Here is a 22,633-nt window from a genome sequence, read left to right on the forward strand (position 1 = left end):
CCGACAGAAGCCTCAAACCAGGGGGCAGAAGCCAAAGCTAGCTTGCTGGTAGCGAGAGTACCGAGCATTCCAGTGTTGCCCATTCCCTCTGGACTGCTTGTTGACTGCTTGGACGGCTGCGTTGTATACGCGATAATTGTGTGCGATTGTTTTTTTGCGGTGATTCCCGCTAATTTCGATGGCCGGCTGTTACCGGTCGTCATCTGGACAACACTGTGCTGTTTACGCGTGTACGAGGAACCAGAAAAAAAGAAATGTGGCAAGAAAAGTGAACTGCGCAACTCACGGCGTTGCGCAAGAAGTCTGCGGGTGCAACATGTTTTTATTGCACAGATTTCCGGCAGACCCTGGCTTGAGACAGCGTTGGATAACTGCAGTGAATCGCAAGGATTTTGTGCCCTCTAAGTCGTCGCGCATATGCTCGCTTCATTTTGTTGACGGCAAGCCATAAAAAAATCATTTAAAAAGTCCATAAATCCAAAAAGCCATAAAGCTGTCATTGGTGTAGTCGCCGTATGTAGGCGGCTTCACGAGCTTTGGTGGCGACTTCCGCTGCCTCAGCGGCGCATGCAGTGTCTCGTACAGAATGGTGCCTGCATAAAACAAATGGAGCTTTAGGAATGAAACGCTTCATACACATCTGATTCATGCAGAAATGTGCCTGGGACGTCAACACTACAAAAAAAAAAAGGCGGCAATCTGCAATAATGCACCAGATCTAACACTGTTTAGGTAACGCTTGTACAAGCACCCAGTGCGATCCTGTTTCTGCAGTTTAAATGTACTATTGCTTGCAAACTGGAGTTAGTGTAGAAACATATTTTGCTGATCTTATGTTGCAAAAGCATAAATAAGACATTTCCTGAAGTACCTGGAAGGGTGAAGAGGTCGGCATACGGTGCTTCTTCGTGTATCTTTATGATCTCTTCTTTCGTCCTGGGTATGAACCGCGGTCTAGGGCGTTTCCTTGGGGAACCATCCACAATTCCCTTCTGCAGCTTGAATTTGATGTCTTCAAGTACGGCTGGCTCCACATTTCTTTTAGTCCCGCTATTCCATTGTGCAGCCTTATTAGTGCAAGAGGCGCCTGTCAGTCCTTTCAAAACGGCCATCTGTACTTTCCATAGTACAGCACCTACATGGCTGCATGCTTTGCCGTTGCCCGCCATACACGTGCAGCCTGCGGTTACTACCTCCCCTGTGGCTTTTACACATACCCAAGCATTCCTTGGGGCAGCATTTACGGACTGCGATGGACACACTGCCCCTTTAATGTAGCACAGATCCGCAGATATTTTGTGCACATACACTTTCCCCACCCATCCGCTCTGAACATAATTATACGACTCTAGGGACCTAAAATTTTTCATTGCCTGCAGGTCACAAGCTTTAGAGTTCAGCAGGTAGTACACAATGTCTGGGCCACTGATGGATGGCCACTCTCGGGTGTCCTCTATCCAGGCTGTGATGCTGTCTGGGTGGGGGTATGTGCCGCTGTCTGTAAGGAAGATAAAGAAATATAAACAAAAATCTGCACTTGGCTTATTGAGTACAAAGTGCTTAGAAAAGCGCGGCAAAGGCAATCCGGAGCGTGGACAACTCGCGACGACACTTTCAGTGGTGAACCCGTTTACTTGAACACTAATGTTGATCGTTAATTCAATATCATTCAACATAAAGATCCCCCTAGCAATAGATTTACGGTAAGTAAAAAAGAAACGTTTCCTTATTCCGCATTTCATTTCTTCGCTAAAACCACTTGGCCTCGGTCGTATAAAAAAGTTCGACAGTACAGCTTACTTAGCGGAACGCATCGTACTATGGCTCAGCTTAAGCCCGCAACAGCGATCTAACATGCCCTCTCAGATTATAACTAAAAGTTGCAATACATATTATAGCACATACTGACATCGGCTCTCGGTTACACTCCAGAGCGGGGAAAGCCTCATAGCGAGCTGGCTCTCCGCGACGGGCACACCGAACATTTTAAGTTGCTGGGAGCGCGTTCAGTCAAATGCAGTCGCTTACATAACTTCGAAAGAGAACCGCGCAGGCAACAACCAGTTGATGTATCTAACGTCGAGATCACCACGATTCTTCAGCCTCCGTATGCGATACAAAGCAAGGTGAAAACCGATGCGCCCGGCCTGTATCAAGTAGGTAGGAGTAAGAAGTCATGCTGAGTGAATAGTTGAAGGGCTCATGATTAAGTAAACCGTGTCAATGTCAAGAAGTTTGGCTTGCTGGGAACCCGTCGAGCACGACGGCGCCGCGCCGACGGCTGAGTGCGTCGATGCCATCGGGCGATCGCCCACAGTGAAATGGAAACCAAATGAGCGCAAAGTCGCCTCAAGTCTCAAGATAAGATTCTGTCGCGAAACTGAGGCGAAAACACCACTCCAAAAAGTAAACACACGAGAAGCACACACACGGACAACACGGTCAGCTAGCTGGCTAGCAGTCCAAGATGGCGTCGCCGCTAGGCGTCGCCCTCCTCGTTGCTGCTCGCGCGGGGGCTTTAAAAATGGGGGCGCCTAGGGGAGCCTTGTTGGAAAGGTGTATACAGTCACGATTGCAATAACATTGCATACATGCTTGTGTTGTTTGTAATACAGACTGTCCACCTGGTATTAGACCGATGCTTAATTTCATTTTTTGTTCAATTTGGTGAACTCTAATATTAATGACGTTGCTCCAAATCTTTACATATGTGTAGCTGTAATGAATGATTAGACGTGGTCATGTCTGCTACGAATTTATGTATTTTTGTTCGTGTGTAGTGTTATATTCATGCTTCTAGAGTTTTGTCGCCATAGCTGACAAAAGCAGTTTTTTCTTCAGATGGCTCACCAGAATATTTTGGAAATACCAATTTTAGCCTAGCTTTGGGATCACTTAGAAACTGTTCCAGTTATTATGGGGTCGTTGTCATCTAGTGCAAATCTCAGGCTTGCACATGCACCCGAACTTGTGTAAGCTGGTCAGTGCAGACGATGCATAATCCTTGCTCCCATGTTCTTGACCATTTCTTTGTCCTTGCTTCTCTCCCTATTAGGCTACGAGAGTCCTCTCTGGCACCAGCAGCTGACGTGGTACCAGAGAGCAGTGCTATGGATTCTACGCCAGGGGGCTCTTCCACGTCACGTGATCATCTTACCAGACGGGAACAGACGCTTCGCTAAGAACGCTGGTATCGAAACAACTGCAGCATACGACATCCTCTTTGAAAATCTTACCTTGGTGAGCACTAATGAACTTGGTGATGTTTTTCCAAGGTTTTACTCGCTTCTAGCGAAAATGACTATGTCATGCTTGCACCAAGCACCTACGGGGAGGACCATGCTAACTGGGAACAACTTGATCTTGCGATTTCGCAGCTCGCTTAGTGTTCATCGCACGCGTCTATAGTTTCACCTGTTTGAACATGCAGTGCAGCTGAGCCCAGTCGGTCACAATGCATGTTGCGCCAAAACAGTTACAGCACGATAGCGAACCCGCTCATTCAAGTGCTTTCACTAAGCAGTTGCCTACAATTTATGCATGTTCACGTTAAATCTTTCTCACTACAATGCTGCAGTGGCAGCGAACGTGGGGCGAAAGTTATATGTAGAACGTTGTCGGTGCGTTTACGTTCCAAAACCAAGCGCGTGTCCATTCACAGTTTGCACTGCGCACCGCTTGTGTAGTGTGGCTAGATCGCGTTGTCACAGGATGGCGCTGCGAACCCGTTGCATGGACGTGTGGTCAAGGTGGAAGGATATGCGGAAAATGTTTTGACAAGGAGCGTGAGGGCAAGTGTACGCACGTGCGAGCAGGTACTGCTCTTTCGTTCTAGCTGTTTGAGAGCAGCGATGAAGCGATGAAGCCACATGCTGAGATAAATAAGCAACAAGCGGCCACTGTGCATGCAGGAAGTACAATGAGTGGTTTGAATAGATCGGACAGTCGTTCGTTCGAAGGTCGATTACAAGAAGCTGGTGAAGCACTGTTACGGGCACCCGATTATTAATAGATAAATGTTTTTTTTTTAATGAAATGTAGAGAGGTTGGCCGGAATGATTAAAATCTGGCCTGCTAATCTGCACTGAGTAAAGGGCAAAGAAAGATGCCCCGCCGGGGTGGGGCAGTGGTTACGGCGCTCGACTACTGTTCCCAAGGACGCGGGATCGAATCCCGGCCTCGGCGGCCGCTTTTCGATGGAGGCGAAAAGCAAGGCGCCCGTGTGCTGTGCGATGTCAGTGCACGGTAAAGAACCCCAGGTGGTCGAAATTTCCGGAGTCCTCCACTACGGCGTCTCTCATAGCCTGAGTTGCTTTGGGACGTTAAACCCCACAAACCAACCAACCAACCAAAGATGATCATGATGGGTGACGATACGGGAGAAGGCACATGAAAATGTATATATGTGCGGCAACTTCCTTTACAAGCGCAGTCAAGTCGGGTGGGGCACAAAAAAGGGCAAAGAGCGTGCACTGCCTGGACACCCTTCCTCTTGTTCTGCCAGGAGCCCAGCAGCAAATCCTCGGACAGAGGCCTCTTGTCCAAAAGATTCTATTAAATGACTAGCACTTTAGTTCGCGCATACACTGGGAACAACAACAATACTACATGGTCCACCGTCTCGGGGATGCCACATGTTGAACATTCGTGGAGTGTGCCTGTCTAATTACATGCAATACTCTGCGCGTAAATTCCACGTTTAAACGAAGTCTATGTGACAAGCATGCATAATGGCGCGGAATTTCACGCGGAATGTAAAATGTTAGTGTTCGATCGAGTCTTATTAGGCGGATGTGTCGGGCGTCTGGCTGGGCCCAGTAAGCTGCCGTAGCATTCTTCATACAGTGTTTGTTAGAAGACACGTGGTATCCGCTCTTAAAAAAAGCACACCTGTTTGGAGAATGAAGGAAGCGTGCTATCGTTCGTGATTTGTGATTAGACTGACCTTTTATATAATTTCTTTTGCTCGATTTAGCGTACACTGGGCAAGCATCGTCAATTTTATCGCGATGACGGCAAAGGCCCCGTTGTCCAGTATATTCGGGCTCTACGTTTTCGTCGGCGTTGTAAACTAAAAATCACGGGTATGCCTCCAGTAGGCGACACTTGGCAGGTGACATGGTGGGGCACTAATTGGTAGGCGGTGTGTGTGACATCATGAGACCACGTGACATGGCCGAGTTGGCAGACGCTCCCAACTCAGAATTCTTTGTTGAAATAAGAGGGTGAGATGTCAGTTAAACAGTCCGCACCTTCGGATCGGAAATGAGATGCTGCTACTCAACCAAGAACAGCCTCTGAGATGAGGGGCTGAGATGTCAGTTAATTTGTCCTGCACACTCGTATCCCTGGTCAGATACGCTATGCTTAGGCCACTCTGGTATGTTCATACAACTTCTTTAAATCGGGCCTTCGATCGGTGTGTTGCGCCGATGGGCCAATGATTCGTTCCGCCATTGGACAACAATAAGTCTGCCTCCAGCGTCAGACGCCCATATATGGCCCCCTTTATTTTGAACAAACCTTTTTGGTCCATGCTCTCTTTTCCCAAGCATTTCACCCTAGAAGAGTCGAGCAACAGGCCGGGGGAAATTCTGTACTCATTGAAAACGAGTGGGTGCCCAGCGACACCGAGGATCGAACCTGGTACCTCCCGAATGCGAAGCGGAAGCTTTTCCACAAGGTCACCGCTTTCACATGTTATGGTCGCTCACAGTATTGTGGCACCGAATCTCTGTGATATAACAGAGGCACGAATTATGGCATTTAAGGGCACAAATTTATGTTTAAGCGGAAAAAAAAGTGTATATTGTAGGCGAAAGATGTCAGCAAGAGAAATCAGAGGCAGGGGCAATTGAAACTATGGCGTCCTGTATTTGTTGAAGTAGCTTAACTGCGCACGAATATTTTTTTCTGAATAACTCAATTTTTTAGACAAACCAGGGGTTGGGTACGACAGGGTGGAGCGCTCAGCGTATTATTATTTATGAATGGAATTCGTTGCGAGCCTCTAAGGACCGCCGATAAGTAACGGAATATTGGTAAAAATAAACTGCGCGGAGGGAAGGGCTTCGCACACTTTATTTAGAAACTACAACCACAAATTATTGCAGCGCGTTTATCCATGCCTACCATTTACGTCCTAGTTACCGAAGAACGGAATACGAAGAATTTCAACCACTGTGGCTGATTGTCCGCCAAAACGACAATTATGCTCTGAAGCTTAAGGCTTGCGGAAAAGCGTTTCAGAACGCAATTTTCAAACACTCTGTAAGCCGGCACAATAACATGAATATACCTGAAGATCATTCCTCGGTAGACTTGGAGTTTTCCGCCATTTTCTCTCGAAGACGAGTCCCACTACTTTTCTACGGTAGTTAAAGTCTACTTGCTCCTACGCAGGGCTCGCCTCAGAAGGGAAATTTCGCTACGCATAGAAGTATTAAACAATTTTCATGGGTATGTTTTTAACGGTGTCTTACAATATTTAATATTTCGTGCATAATTAAACGTAGTGTCTCATCAAGCTGTACATATGTACACGCAAATTTCAGTTTTTTTTTACCTTGGTCAAAACATGGCAGCCCCGCCAGGTATGAAGCGTCCGAGCTCGGGTTGACTCACCGAATGCATTTGCAGTGAGTCACCGTCACGGCGTTTGAAGGAACAGCTGACATGAGAGGGGCCAATGACCGACCACCGCGTCGCAGTTGGAAAGGAGACGACATACAGAAATGCCCGTGTCTAGAGCGTGCAGTTGCACAGTCCAACGCCCCATATGTTCCGATTTCTCTCATATTTCTCTGTTACGAATCTGCTCTTTATCTTCTTACCTTCTACTGTGTCTTGATGTTTTCGTTTGAGCCGTATGTTTGAATGTTCCGCTTAAGCAAGACAGTGAAATTTTCTTTTCCGTACAATGAAGCAGAAGTAGTGCGAACAGTTTTCATTGTGACTGAAAATTGATTCTGGGTAGTGAGGTGTATAATCTTTTTTGACCAGGATCGAACAGCTAATTGAATAGTGCTAAAATAAATTCATTAATACTTTTATCACTCGATTGCAACGGACACTTTGAATTCCTTATAGAAATGAAACGGTAGTATAGAGCAACCCCTACGCTCTGTGAAAAATTATCTCGGCATTTATTGTATTTTCTGAACTTATAAAAGCCTTGTTTTCAGGCGGCTTCTTTTTCGTTAGGATGCTAACATATTTTGATGCAGGACAACATTGCAATTCGTAGTAGTAGGTATTCCTTTAATATCATATGTCGTTAAAAGGACTAAGCCCTTTTTCTAGAAACCGCAGCTCTAATTTATAATCAAGTCTAAGTGCCTGGAGATGAAAAAACAAAATTTCCGCAACAGATTCCTTCTTTGAAACGGGCAAATTGAATTCGAACTAGAGAGCAGCTGCAAAATGAAGCTATACATGAGAGGGCATGCCCTCGTCGAAAGCACAGCGAAAGCAGCAGCTGCGCAGAGTAAATCGTCAAATTCATGGGAGCTGTGCGGCAGAAACCTTTTCCTCACTCCATCACTGACGATGAACTCATTCGTCGTCCTGCCGCCAAGCCTAGTTATTGTGGCCTCGTTGTTACCTCCCATGATGTTGCCGCGCAACAAGCCACGGCTCTTATGGCGATTTCCACTGGTCGCTACGGAGCACGTTTTCTCTCTCCGGGACGACGATTTCGATTTCCACTGGTCGACCAAGATAGGTTGCGCATATTCCGCTGGTCGTTTGGGGCAACTCGGGACGCTCCAGCTCGATCCGCCGACCGAAGTCGGATCTCGCCGGAAGTCCTAGTCGCTGACGCGGTCACTTCCGGATGCTGCTGGATTCGTTTGGCTGTTTTTGACCGTTTCAGCGACATCGGCAGAGGACGCTGGATGTCATCGTTTTTTGCTCGAATATGTCGAAGTGAGTCTATCGAAAAACGTCTGCAGCGTTAAGAAAATGAGAAAGCTAGTTGAGGGCCGCACTGCTGCCTATTTATCAACCGCAAACATTTTGGCGCTGGGATGCGGCTACAACTTTCGAAACCGGCTCAGCTTTACTTCCGCCGCGCGCTCTACACGTTCCGCTGGTCGACCAAGGCTGATTCGCTCTGTAGCGCTTTAGGTCGGCTCGGGCGCCCAGCTCCGATCGACCAGTGGAAATCGCCATTAGTCTGTGCGAGCGCTTCGCATGGCGTCAGGGATTTGGAAGCCTTTCGTAACTACGCCGTGACGTATAGTTTCTTGATGCGGCGCCAAGAAGAGGACATTCGACCTTGCCGTATCATCATAAGACCACATTCGCCCTTACGTAGAAGCTACCAAAGGCATTACCTTACCCGGGCATGGCTTTGTCCATCACGAGCGAAACTGACTGCGAGTCACGAATCCACACTTTTGCCGAAGCGAATCACGAGAGGTGCTGAGAATTTATGGCGAGCTTCGCGTGCGACCATGGTGAATGCCCTCCTAGAAACTGCCCCTGCTGTAATAAAATTCCAGAAATCATCACAGCGTACGTAAATACGTCGCTGGAATCTCCCATCGACATGACCTGCGAACGCATACTGCTCCTAAGCCTAGTGAAAGAACACCCGAAGAAAAAAGGACTAATTTTTGGCATCGCTATCGATAAACACTCACATTATTGACACGCATGTACGAACGAGAAGTTGTGCTAGAAATAACAGCATCTGGAAATCGCAGCATCCCTAATTTACCGGAGCGATGGACCAGTGCATAGGTACGGCGTCTGGCATGCGGAAGAGGTGAGATGCTATCCCTTGCGCTTCCGAGTGCCCACTGTCGATGCAGTGTGTATATGATGCCAACATTAGTAAAAGGAACGGCGTTTACTGGTTGCTATGATCTAAAAAGTAAGGTCCTGTACGAACCACATTTTAGTCTAGTTTGACAGACTGTCATTGGTAAATGTTTTCAGCAATAATGCTCAAACTAGTAACCCCTGCCGCCCATTTAGATACTTTGCCAACTGTCACGCCATTTTAGGAGAAACAATGCCCACAGAACGTATCGTGCAATAATAATAATAATAATAATAATAATAATAATAATAATAATAATAATAATAATAATAATAATAATAATAATAATAATAATAATTGGTTCAAAGGAAAGGAAAGGCGCACTATCTGTCACACTTGTTGGTTGGTTCACAGGAAGGGAAAGGCGCAGTATCTGTCACACTTGCTCTGTGGACACCGGAACCGCGCCGTAAGGGGAGGGAGGAAGGTGGGAGTGAAAGTGGAAAGAGAGAAAGAGGAGCCGTAGTGGAGGGCTACGGAGTAATTTCGACCACCTGGGGATCTTTAACGTGCGCTGACAGGCTGACATCGCACAGCACACGGACGCCACTTCGTTTCGCCTCCATCGAAACGCAGCCGCCGAGGTCGGGTTCGAACCCGGGAACTGCGGCACAGTAGTCGGGCGTCTTACCACTGCACCACCCCGGCGGGGCACTTGTTCTGTGAACATCTGCACCGCACCGTAAAGCAAGGTGGGAGTGAAAGCGGAAAGGGAGAAAGGGGTACTATAGTGGAGGGCTCTGTAGTACTAAGAAAAAGAGATTAACTTCTATTATTTCATAACTCCTCCCCACATCAGCATAGCGAACCTATGGGTCTTCAACATGCACTACCATCGCACAGCACACGTAAAACACTTCGTTTTGCCTCTCTCGAAACGCTAATTATTCAAACAAGGAAATATGAAAACTCTAATGTGCTTTATGCAGATGGACAGACACGATGTTATGGAGGAAAATAGTGAAGGTTTCGTAGCACGCAGCTGTTATTACTGCTGAACACTTTGCCCTCTGTATGGCCGTAGGCAATGTGAAAAGCGATTACGATATGTGCAGCATTTGTACACCAATTTTCTAAATGTACTCATCACACGTTTCCGATCCGGTGAAGTAAAACTACCACCCGCCGGGGTGGCGCAGTGGTTACGGCGCTCGACTACTGCTTCCAAGGACGCGGGATCGAATCCCGGCCTCAGCGGCCGCTTTTCAATGGAGGCGAAAAGCAAAGGCGTCCGTGTGCTGTGCGATGTCAGTGCACGTTAAAAAAACCCAGGTGGTCGAAATTTCCTCCACTACGGCGTCTGTCATAGCCTGAGTTGCTTTGGGACGTTAAACCAAACAAACCAAACCAATTACATTACTGGCAGGCAAAATTATGCATGATGTAAGAAGAGCCATGAATGCCATAAGAGAGACCAGGTCAACGCGCTTGCGCGGAGCGAAGCTAATGGTGAATTCCAATCGCAGAGCAGGAGCACTTCCAGAGCAACGTTTTCTGCTCCTTTCGGAGCAATTGTCTTCCAAACGCAGATCCGGAACACGGATCGCGTCTTCCAAACGCAGAACGGGAGCAATTGCCGAGCAAGGGTCGCTCCGCGGAGCAGTCAAAACTGCTCCGCCGAAATCGGGGGAACAGACCGGAAGTTTGCGCGACGTGACTTTCAGAGCGACGCTTGCGCATGCGCTAGCTAGCTCATCCATTTCCGGTGGCTCGCCGCGTTGGCTTCTGGTCTCTGCAACGCGCCGCTCCATAGCAGACGATCAGTATTTGCCGCCGTCATGGATGGTGATTCGCGTCGCGCTCTTGCGCTCGCTTTGCTTGAGGACAGCGAGTCGGAGAGCAGCAGTTCCGACTCATCTGTCGAAGAATCAAGAATCAACTATTAATATGTCCATCGTCCGCGTAAACTCAAAGCCGCGCGCGTTACAGCTCGGCTCTGGAAGAATGCAAACATTCGGTACGTGAACCGAAGTTTTCTTCCATATTAAAGAAAGTGCTGAAGGAGTGTTACCGTGTATGTCCGCACTCGGCTCTTCGAGCAAGGAGGATGCAATTGAGTAAACGGCTCGTGTAACCTCCATATCAAAGGGAAGAAAGGCTGCAGGCTTGCTAAGCAGACGACGCGAGCGCACGAAAAGCGCGGGCAAGTGCAAGGAATGATGGGTACTTTCTCCGTCTCCGTTTGCTCGCGAGCACCACCTACTTGCTCCGGCCGGAGCAAGAGTATTCGAAACGCAGAGTCTGGGAGCGTGCTCTCCGCCGTATTGAGGCGTTCTGTGATGGAGCGTGCGCGCTGCTCCAGTTCTGCGATTGGAATTCGCCATAAGAATACAACGAATGAACAGGTCCAACAGACCGCAGAAAATTAAACTAAATAAGTCGAGAGGGAAATGGAAATATGAAAATAGATACCTACATCCGACCGAACATATCTCCGGAGAAAAGAGGTCATTTGCGAATAGTGAATATTTCATCGGGGGCCGAATGCGTTGCACCTATTTTTTTTCTCCAAAATAACTGTACAAAATAGCAGCAAAAAAAAAAAACCCTGATACGAGCTGTGCAGAAAAGCATCCACCATAAAATAAGTTTTAATAATAATAATTGCTTAACAGGAAGGGAAAGGCGCATTATCTGTCACACTTGTTTCTGTGGACACCTGAACCGCCTGGACACCTGAGAAAGATGGGAGTGAAAGTGGAAAGAGAGAAAGAGGAGCCGTAGTGGAGGGCTACGGAGTAATTTCGACCACCTGGGGATCTTTAACGTGCGCTGACATCGCACAGCATGCGGACGCCACTTCGTTTCGCCTGCAGCCGCCGCGGTCGGGTTCGATAAGTTTTATTTTCGTGTGCAAATTTTTGAAAACTAAAAGAGTGAACATTTGTCACATAATTTTATCACGAATACTATATTTATCGCTCTAGATGATAACAGGAAGAAAATGTATTAGTTATGAGTGTCGTTTTTTTTACACATTCATAATAGTAGGGTATTTCCACAAACTAATACATTTAAAAGAAACGTTCTCGCTCCTACCTTCAAAGAACACAGATTCAACACTTTATTTTGAAATTTATGGCCTTAATTGCGCGACGTCACAAAACACAGCAGCGTGAATCCAACGTAAGCAAGAGCATGTAAATTCGAACTATTCAAAATACGTTGCCTGCAGGTTGTTTGCAATGTGAAGGGAATATGATCCGAATCTGGCTACAACTTTCCTTCACAGAGACGGGATGACGGAGTGACGGGTAACTGTCACTCATGAATTCGCACATGTGAATTACCACTGGTGAGAATGGTGCAAGCTGACAGCGCTTCGTGAAATTCCAATAAATGCCACTATAGATGACCAGCTGACTAGTCGGCTGTGCTTTCTTTGCGACCTGAAATCCTACTGCATTCTTTGGTGTCCTGCAGGATATAGGCGAAAGGCCAGTGTCGCTGGGCGCCCCGCAGTAACTCTAAAGCTGAGAATTGTTTGAGATGGTTGTAACTTCGAATATACGCCGTGAGTGGCGCTAAACCCAATGCAGTGATGTCAGCGTGTGTGCGACCATGCTCGTAGCGAGACTCGGCGTCTTCCGGGGCAGCCACATCACGTTTGAAGGAACTTGAAGGCGGCTATATAGTAACATTTCTCAAGATTTATTATCGCGCGATTTCAAAGACGAATACTGACAGGAAGTTGGACACATGAGTAGACACAGGAGTGGCACTCATGTGTCCTTCTTTCTGTCAGTGCTGCGCGTCTCTGAAGCTACGCTATAACGGATCTTGAGAAACCACATCACTTATTCAATGTTGACCGTTGGGAGGGTGAAGCTTCCGCTCTGCGATATTTATGTCGCCCAGAGAGCGGGATAGACTGCCACGTTGCAAGCTCTACGTCGGCGAATGCGAGACTGCGGTGGAGGAAGACGACCATCGATTAGAGGATAAAAAGAGCAAGCTAGGGGCACTGGACGTTTCACCTGCACCCCGCTTCGTAGTGAAGGAAAAGACACGTCATAGGAAAAAATTCGCCGATGTTTATGTTACTTCCTAATGCAAAATTTGAGCGCAGCTCATCAGCTGTTTCCCCTTTTCGATAGATTGAGGCAAAGATTTCGAGCAAGGCATGTATGTACTATTACACACAACTATTTTATTTTTCACACATATTCCGTCAAGAAACACTCCACTAACAGTTCTTGACTGTCATGAAGGAAGCTTAGTGGTCGGAGAAATGAAGAGAGCAATTAAATTATCGGGAGGCTGCGGGAGGCAGCGCGTGGGCCCATAGTAACATTGCGCGGCGGAGAGCAGCGACTGACTGATGCCGCTGATGCCGCTAGCCAGTCAAGTCAACGTGGCTCTGCATTTCGGCTTGCGATACACGCACGTGATCCGATGATAGCGAGCCGGCGGTTTGGCAGACGGAAAACACCGTCGCTGCCACGCAAAAAGAGGGGGGAGGTGGGCCCTACTCGCAGCGAAGGATGGTGGCAGGAGCGCGCGCAGCAAACGGAGAACACGCGCGGTCGCCTCCATGGAGGAAGGGGTGGCTGAGCTGTTGGGCTGACAGGGGGACGGAGCTGGTTACGAGGTACAATATGTACAATGGACCGCATTGTACAATATTCTTGTGAGATGTGAGTACCATTTTATAATAAATGTCGAATGAGGTTATACATTATACACCATTTTATAGTAGTTTCATTCTGAACAGGTCACGACGCACAGGGGACACGAAAGGCGCAAAAATATGCGATACAAGCACTTCACAATAAACGTGTTCGAATTAGTCCAACTAGCCGCTCTAATAACACAGATCGTATTACATCAAATCCCTTTCTTTCATCTAAACCTTCGTCGCCATGTGCGCTAGGATCCATTCAGTATGAACGTGTCCTACCTAGCCCAATGCGCCATTCTAATACAGCACACTGCAGAAGAATTCGCTCTTCGTGTACCTCCGCAAATGAAAGTGTGATACCAATTAAGGGCGTCATACTCCACCGCCGTGTTTGTTGCCACGTTGCCATGTTCAAGAACACTCTTTCTCATGGATACTTAGCTGTCCCTTTGGCGGGAAATTTATTGCTACAGAATAAACATACACAAAACAATATTTCCGCAAGATCGCGCTGACTTTCTCAAGCTCAGATTTTGCACACAGTTCCCAACTGATGCCTGCAGTTTGCTTGCAAGCAAGGTAAAACACAACGCGCTAAAGAATACGGTGCCTTAACGCGTTGACAAGCAAATAACGAGAAAAAAGTTTAGCCAATATTTTGTATAGAGGCTAGTGACTTTGCGGATTGCTTCTGTGACAACAAGGGCATTGCTGACATGGATGCTTTTAATGGGATAAGAGAGAAAAAGAGAGGATCTTACGACAAACAACATTTTCTCTATTTCGGTAGTTGAGGACAGTGTTTCACGGGGTATGATTTTCTCTGGTCTCCCTAATGCCAGGTCTGGAACTGGATGACTTTCTTGGGCGTCACCAGAGTGAGTTGCCCCGTCTTCGGCATGTGCAATTTTCGTCGGAACGACTTTGATATTGAAGCCATCCTCAGCGCGATCGTACGCTTCTTCACCAGGACGCTGGACAGTCTGTGAGTGATTCCTTGTAGCGCTTAGAGGGTAACTATTTTACGTTCACAGGTAATTTGTGTCTACTACGCAGTGTTGTCAGTTCACTCTGAATGCGGTAATAGAGAGCACGTTGCTGGTATGCTGGTCATTGTAACAGCTGGAAATAGATAGGTGAACATGGCGCGACATCATTTTTGGTAGTGCTCCATATATATTTTACTCTCGGCATTGAAGCACCCCTTCCCCTCTCTAACGTATTCCCAGAAAGATTAGGGTAAAATAATAAGATGACTTCAAAAAGAGAGGCGAAAATTCATAAATTCCCTTCAGACAAAAAAAAAAACAAGCATGTAGATTAATCGAAATGAAACAAAGCCACTAGAAAGGCTTCAGTTGGACAATAGGCAATACGTACAAGGTGTTACACTCTAAGACGAACATGCGAGCACGTGGTTGCATTTATTCAGAAGCCGTTATTCAGAACTCTATAGCTTTAAGGCGGCGCCAAGGAGGATATGGTAGTATGCTAAAGGTGTGCATTGAGAGAGAGCCAAAGTCCCCTTGGGAATATGCAGAGAGGAAATGAAGTTTTCGGGCAAGTGATTTATTATATTTTATGTCATCCTGTGTCTTTTGTTCCGCTCCAGTTTGTCTTAATACCCCACGCTGCATATATGATCTTTTGAGCATCGAGAATCCGGCACATGGACACGGCGGTTATCTAGAAGGGCAGTTGTGTATCCTATGATTGGGCTTAGGGTATACGCCATCAATACCTTGTAGGTTTCATTATTTAATTCCGTTTTGCTCACTTATTCATACTGGATTTAGCACGACAGTGTTTAAGGTTCTGTTCCCTCGAAAAATTCGGCAACGGCGTTGCCGGCGTTGCCAGTGCTGTGAGTGAAAAATCACGGAAACGGCTGTGGCTGGAAAGTGGCATTGCCGTGCACTGATTGGTCGTCGGGTTGCGTGACGTTACGGACCACGTGACATGGCGAAATTCACAGCCACTGCAAACTAAGCCTTCGCCGTAGAGATGGGATGGGATCGCTGGGTTCCGAGCAACGGGATTCCGAGTTAGACGCACTGTCTACAGGCCACGCAGACACGTTCATTCGACGTGGGAAAGCGGTGGGTCCCGTGGTATTTCATGGAACCAGCACTCGACTGCTGGTCCCAAGGACGCGGACTAAAATGCCGACTGCAGCAGATGCTGTTCGATGGAGGCGAAAGGCAAGGCGCCCGTGTACTGTTCCATTTCTGTGCCGGTAAACTCAGAAGACCCGAATTTCGGCAGCGCTCTATTACGGCGTTCCTAATAGCCTAAGCTGATTTTTAAATGTTAACCACTGTAAATTAAACCAACCAAACCACCTGAAGTATACAGTAATCTGGTATATTGCGACTGTGGCGATGCGGGTGGAGCAATATTATTTCGCTTTCTTTTTCTTGCTGACATACTTATGTATCCCGAGAAAGTGTTGAATAAAAGAGGCAAAAATTAAATATGGCCTGCAGTAAATTGCATCGACTCTAGAGACGATCTTCAAAGAGTACCGGATCTCCTTGTCTCGCCATTCCCTTAAAACAGAAGCTTAAGAATGCCGCAGGTTTTTATCTGCATAATCGTTTCTCTTTTATGCCCTGGCCCCAAAAAACTGCAAATCGCAAAAATGATGCTCAACACCACCCAAATCTCCTTATCTATCGTCAAGAAAGGCGCTCTTTTTATGATCAACAAAGAGAAAGTGATTAGGAACGAAAGATTTGTAGAATATGCTGCTGCGTTTCTTAATGAGCGTGACGTGTTTTCAAACGCAGCAGCGTATAGTGCACGTAAGCACCGTCTCGCACAGCTTGAAGGAGAATCGCTATGCTCACTTGAAAAGCAGACGTGTGATACTTTTTAAGTTGCTCTTCAAGAGCTCTTGTGAGAGCAGATTGTTAGTTGAGGAGATTTGTTACTTATTCCTCTCGATCTCAGGAACCTGCTCCAGCGAACAGGCTTGCAGCTTCACGTCGTTGGAGAAGCACACCTGCTTCCAAAGGAAATGCAGGCCAAGCTGGCGCAGGTGGAAGTCCTTACTTCCGTCGGAAGCGGGTAAGAAGCCTAAGCTCTTTTTTTTTTTTTTTCAATGGAAAACACACAGAACATTTTGCAGAAATGTCGTCCTTAAAGTTTTGCAGCTACTTTGAGGTAGCGAAAACTGTCAAGTATATTGCAAACAGCAAAATTTTGCGAGATGTGTAATCGCGACGAAGCGGCGCAAACCTGCACTGCTGCCTCCTCTGCTGTTACACACTTGGTTGCCAGGCGCGTTTCTTTTCTACTCTGTTAAGCATATGCATACGCTCACATCACTGCGATGTGCTTTTAGCAATCGCGGCAGCCGCTGGATGCCCTTGTGGTCATTGCAGCGCGCCTACTTCGTCTGCAGCGATGGAGAACGGACCTCCCGGCTGTCTTTTGCTTGGCACAAAAATGTTGTTCGAAAAAAAAAATGCTAATTTTTAAGGAGAAAGCCTTTAACGGCTCATGCTGTCGTGGAAAAAATATGTCCCGCATTTGCGGCGACTCTGATTGGCCGAGGCGGAATGACATCACAGAGGTGTCGACCAATCACAGAGCACCACCACAGTATGCGCGAATGCGTGCCTTGTATGACCATATAGAAATTAATTATCAATTACTGATTATTGACTGATTAAAATCAATTACTTATTATTGACTAATTGTATATTGTAATACCTAATGAAATCATAATTAATTTCTACCTACTTAATGACTAACTAATATTGCCTACTCCATCAAATAATTAATTACTAATTAGTACCAGTTGCGTATCAGAATGCGCCACTCAGGCTTTTGCCTTACACTACTTAAGTCGCTGAAGTCCCTCGTAATTTTTTTAAGAGGCGTTGCTCGTTGAACATGATACGTGACTATTTCCCCATCATCTAATAGGTGGTTCATTTTAACATTTACAAATTCTGTTGTACAACTTCATCTTTAGTGTCGGAATCGGATTACAAAACATTTATTTCGACAGAAAAGGCAAAATGCAGATGGTCGGTCCGAATTCCTTGAGGTGCATTTTAGTTCTGTTCTTCCGAATCGGTACGGACGCGGAATATCCACCATTTCGTATATGGCGCCCCAATACAGGGAGCGGAGGGGAGCCTATACATTCTTCAGCGAAGCATGAAAATACGATAAACTACGGCGTAGGCGGTCGTCGGATATAGAGCGAAGCTCCTATCTTCCTTTTAGGCGGTAGACCCCGTTGGTGCCTTTACCGGTGTAGCCAGGCGAAAGAGAATAGTGTAGGCCACATTGGCTTCCTTGACGTGCGTTGAAACAGTGCACGGGCGCCTTGCTTTACGCCTCGATCGAAAAGTGTCCGCCGCGGCCAGGACGCGATACCACATCCTTGAGCACGCCGTCCGGCGCCATAACCACTGCACCACCGCGGCGGCTTCGTTCGCAAAAGGCTCTGGCACACAAGTGCGCCTTGATAACGTGCTCTCTGACGACAGATAATTAAAACAAATGCAGGCTCATTTCGTTCGGCACGCTATTGAGACTGCGTATCTTTTGCGGCCGGCAATACAGTTACAAGAGCGACAAAGAAATAGTCTTTATTAGCGTGCATCAAAATGACTGGGAAGAAGGCTTTAGTGTAAACTCATGTTCATTCTTCTAACCATTGGCCGGAATCCTTTGTGACTCGGCAGCGGCCAGGGCATGCCCGATGACTTTACGTTGCTCTTTTGCTAGGTGGTTCAGTAAAAAGATCTCCTGGGATTGTACATTTCTATTTCGGTCGCTATATAAAGGCTATATCCCTGCGAAAAAACCGTATGAGTCATAATAACCTCATACAGATTCTCATTCTAAACTCATAAGAAACTCATACAAATCTCATACAATCTCCCTATTTCTCATACGTTGAATGATATTTGTATGAGATGGTTTGAGATTTGTATGAGTTTAGTATGAGAAACCTGTATTGTTATTGTGCCTCATAGCGTTTTTCACTAGGGATCCAGAGTACAATGACTAGACCTGATATTTTATGCCAGTGCGCACATCTGGAATTAAAACTTTATTGCCATTTATTGTATAGTTGGGGCCTTGGAAATACCTTTGTTTGCAATTTCCACACCATGATTTCCTCTTTTCTGCTGAGCCATTTGTCCGCAGCAGGATAGGTCTTTTGACCGAGCTCGTAATGACACATCTGTCTACTGAAGTGCTTCAGCTGCATATTTCTTATAGATTGCGACACAGCATTCCACGGCATCATTTCTCATTTTATAAAAAAGATGATACGAAAGTACTTCGCTACAAAGCTGTACAATAAGGCTTCTTCAGCCCCCGTACAAGCCGCAAGCCTAAGTTGGGGTAGTACACAATTGTCTTTCATTTTTGTGGAGCTTTTGAAGCTATCGATGGAAATAGGGGTCTACGGATAATGAATGAAACCCGGTGGAGTGCGCTCCTTTTATCGGGTAACGAAATCACTCGTATAACAAACGTACCTCCTGTCTTAGGCTGCCGAATTATGCATTTTAGAGCTGAGCTCTTTGGCGCCCGTTCCTGGGTTTCGCGTCGTCGCCATCGTCGTCATCGTTGTCCCTCGTAACCAGCTCCACAGCTGGGGCAGCACGCGCTCCTTCCCCCTCCCTGTTCATCCGTGTCGGCGACCCCACACGTGTTCGATTGCTGCGCGCAATCCTGCCACACCGTTCCCCCCCCCCCTCCCCCTCTTCTTGCGTGGCGGTGACGTTATTTGGTTGCCGAAGCGCCGGCGCGCTATCAGCAGATCACGGTGCGTGCATACCAATCCGGAATGCAAAGCCACGGTTTCTTGACTCGCTAGTGGCGTCAGCGGCATCACTAAGTTGCTGCTATCTCTTCGCCGCGCAACGTTCCTATGGGCCCACGCGCTGCATCCTGCAACCTCTCGATAACTTAATTGCTTTCTTTATTTCTCCGACCACAAAGCTTCCTCCATGAGAGTCAAGGACTGTTAGCGTGTCTTGAAGCAATATGTGTGAAAAATAAAAAGTCATTAATTGTACATACATGTCTTGCTCGAAATATTTGCCTCAACCTATCGAAAAAGGCAAACAGCTGATGAGCTGCGCTCAAATTTCGCATTAGAAAATAACTTAATCGTCGGCAAAATATTTTTTTTCCGGCGTGTAATCAACGCACCCCTTTCGTTTAGCAAGTAAGTTACTCATAATAAGGTGAATGACAATTGATTATTCTTTCACAGCATCGAATAAATACTTTACGCTATGCTTTTGGATAGGAAATATATTGTACCTGAAGATATACGGGCCAAAGAGCAAACAAGAATGTTCCACGCAGCTTGCCGGAAAGAAGAGAACAGAAATCACGCTGGTGACCGAGGGTTTTTGTTTGATTCACCGTATTAGGCATTGATATTACTTGCTCACTCTGGTGAAAACACTGAACTCAGTGCGATAGCTGTGATAAAGAGACAGAGCTAAAAAAGAGTTATTAACATTGTTACCATGTAGGGAATTCATGACACAAAGTGTGTTTTGAGTTTTATTCAGTTGAGGCAGTGAGTCTTACCAAATGAAACACCTATTCTACGAGCCAACGCTTTGTCCCGTTTTTACAATTGAAAAGATCTGTGAATATTTTACTACCATGATGTACGCGGGAACAAACTTTTTGTACAGATGTTTAGAACAGCCTGCGTTCATTTACCGATCCAAATGCGTACAATATATTTTGGCAAATGCTTTATAAGACAGGCAGATTGTTCGAAATAACAAGCTGTGTGAAATAGTCAAAAGTTATGAATGTGAAGTAGAAACCTGTATTTTTCATGCGGTTGCCGTAAGCTGCCTTTCCTAGCGTTGTACTAATTTCTTTTTTTTTTTCTTCCAACTCGCAGTGTGAGGAAAGGCTGGCTGCTCGTTGCCGACAGTACCACGCTCAACAGGGTGCACATGGCGCATGATCTGGCAAAGGCTGTCAAAACGGGAGCCTTGAATTCTGAGTGAGTGAACTGGGACTGACTGGCACCCGCAAGACCAAATAACTCTAAATGTGCAGTCTGGTGAATCGACAAAATACTGCCTATATGATAGATTGGGGCGTTTCGTAATTGGAGAGAGCATGGATGGATAGTAATTCGGCGGGGAAATATGGTTTGTGTGACAAAAATGGCATGAACGAAATTGACACCCACCGAAACTTACAAAAGCGGTAGGGAATATGCAGTTTTTCTCGTCGATGTTAGCAGTAGCATTAGCTTCGTCACTGTTTCTTATAGCTGTGAATATTATGGAAAGCTTGAGAAAAGGCCACTACACGCTGCCAATTCACCCAAACCCATGACTTCCGCCTGTCGCGTGTAGTATGCTATCGTGATGGTGTAAATATAGCTATATAGTCATAATATTGAAATCTTTGAACATATAATTCCTGCGACCGAAGCTTATTCTCATAGTGCGGAGAGAGGAGAGTTAAAGACAGGACGATAGGAATGGCACTTCGGTGTTATGTTGCCACGTTGGCAGAAATACGTGTGAAGGCCGCAGAGCCGGTGTTGGCGTAGTCCATGGACGTTCGGTCCTAGCGAGAGACGGAGATTTTGTGGTCTTCTGCTCCTCTTTATTGTCCTCTTCAGACAGGCATCATTAGCTCCCACGGTTAGGAAGCATCGATCCAATTTTCAAGGAAAATCACGAACACACAGGAAGAGGGTCCTCGCGTGATACGGTTTCAGCCGAAGCACGCGGATCATATCTGGGCTCAACAACTCTCAACCACTTCATAGTTGAGAGCGCGAACGCTGCGCAGAGCTCGGTAAGGACCGATATAGCGACCTAACAGCTTTTCGATAAGTCCGCGTCGTCGGAGTAGAGACCAAACCAAGACGAGACAACCCGTCTGATATTCAAACTGGCGGTGCTGTAGGTTGTAGTGTCGCGCATACTGCACCTGCTGGTCACGGATGCGCAGCTCAGTGAGTTGGTGACCTTCTTCGGCAAGTTGCAAAATCTACAGAACGTTGTCATTGAAGTGGTCGTCGACATGGGCAGTATGGCGTCGAGTTTTATGGTGACTTGGCGACCATAAACAAGTCTTAACGGCGTCATACTAGTCGTTTCTTGGATGGTGGTATTATACGCAACGTTACGCAAGGGTATGGTAACACATGCGTGGTAACACAGCCAACATCAGAACCAAGGTCCTAAGTTGTACAAACCGACAGAGGACAAGCAAGACGTACAGCAAGACACCTGCAACCGTTGCAGGACACGAGAACCACAAGAAGTGGACGTGTTTGTAAGCGACCAGAACGCCTGGACCTGTGAGATCAACCCTTTCAAGAAAGGGGGGAGTTGTGGGAGCCACTGACGACAGCGCCCCAAGCGGCAAGCTAACCAGGCGGACCACCGGGAGACCCCGGCATGCACGACCGCGCCAAGGAGAGCGAAAACGGGCGCCATTACCTGATGTATAAATAAACAGTTTTGCTTGTTATACCGGCCACGTCTACCACATGGTGGCAGCGGCGGGATAACCAACGCAGCATGACACCCAGAAGGACAGCGAGCCCAACGTAAGCGGCCGCAGCGTCATGCCAGACACTCGCGGCGCGAACGAAGAGCGCGCGAACGGCACTCCGAGAATGACGTTCAACCCGCTAGCCGTGGAACTGCCGACAAAGCTCGATTTCCGCAAGCCCGAAGATTGGACACGATGGCACCGCAGGTGGGAACGCTACCGACTCATCTCCGGTCTGACAGGACAGGACGAGACGATGCAAATCAACACATTACTCTACGCCATGGGCGAAGAAGCGGAGGATGTGCTCGCTGCTTTGAAACTGACAGACGAACATCTGGCATCATACTCCGCCGTGGTGAGTGCTTTTGAAAAGCATTTCCTACCTCGAAAAAATGTCATCTATGAGAGACCGCGATTTAACTCTCGAAAACAAGAACAGCATTAAAACGTCGACGCATTTGCGACTGAACTGTTCAAGATGGCCGAAAAATGCGATTACGGAACTCTCAAAGACGAACTGATTCGGGAGAGGCTCGTGGTCGGCTTGCGAGACGTAAAAGACAGCGAGAGCCTGCAGCTTGACACAGAACTTACTCTCGAAAAAAGCAATCACAGCTACCCGCAATTCAGAGAGCGTGAAACTTCAACACAAG

General features: G+C 46.9%; 2 protein-coding genes across 2 annotated transcripts in view; one reads left to right on the top strand and one right to left on the bottom strand.

Annotated features, from left to right (window-relative positions):
• Positions 1 to 456: 456 nt before the first annotated feature.
• Positions 457 to 1,949, bottom strand: LOC146181340 (uncharacterized). The gene is made up of 3 exons (XM_084575768.1): positions 1,910 to 1,949; positions 872 to 1,498; positions 457 to 593 (listed from the first exon to the last, which is right to left on the bottom strand). The coding sequence occupies exons 1-3, from the start codon at positions 1,947 to 1,949 to the stop codon at positions 457 to 459; spliced, it is 804 nt and encodes a 267-aa protein (XP_084431894.1).
• Positions 1,950 to 2,956: 1,007 nt separating this feature from the next.
• The window catches only part of LOC146181341 (dehydrodolichyl diphosphate synthase complex subunit DHDDS-like), a 34,810-nt gene continuing 15,133 nt past the window's right edge, over positions 2,957 to 22,633 (top strand). Inside the window, exons 1-5 of the mRNA XM_084575769.1 lie at positions 2,957 to 2,972; positions 3,056 to 3,240; positions 14,291 to 14,433; positions 16,401 to 16,517; positions 20,356 to 20,460. Of these exons, the coding sequence (XP_084431895.1) occupies positions 2,957 to 2,972; positions 3,056 to 3,240; positions 14,291 to 14,433; positions 16,401 to 16,517; positions 20,356 to 20,460 (566 nt within the window). The remainder of the gene's footprint in view (positions 2,973 to 3,055; positions 3,241 to 14,290; positions 14,434 to 16,400; positions 16,518 to 20,355; positions 20,461 to 22,633) is intronic.

The sequence above is a fragment of the Amblyomma maculatum genome, chromosome 8, assembly GCF_055883805.1.
Source record: "Amblyomma maculatum isolate TAMU_Amacu chromosome 8, ASM5588380v1, whole genome shotgun sequence".
Lineage (NCBI taxonomy): Eukaryota > Metazoa > Arthropoda > Arachnida > Ixodida > Ixodidae > Amblyomma > Amblyomma maculatum.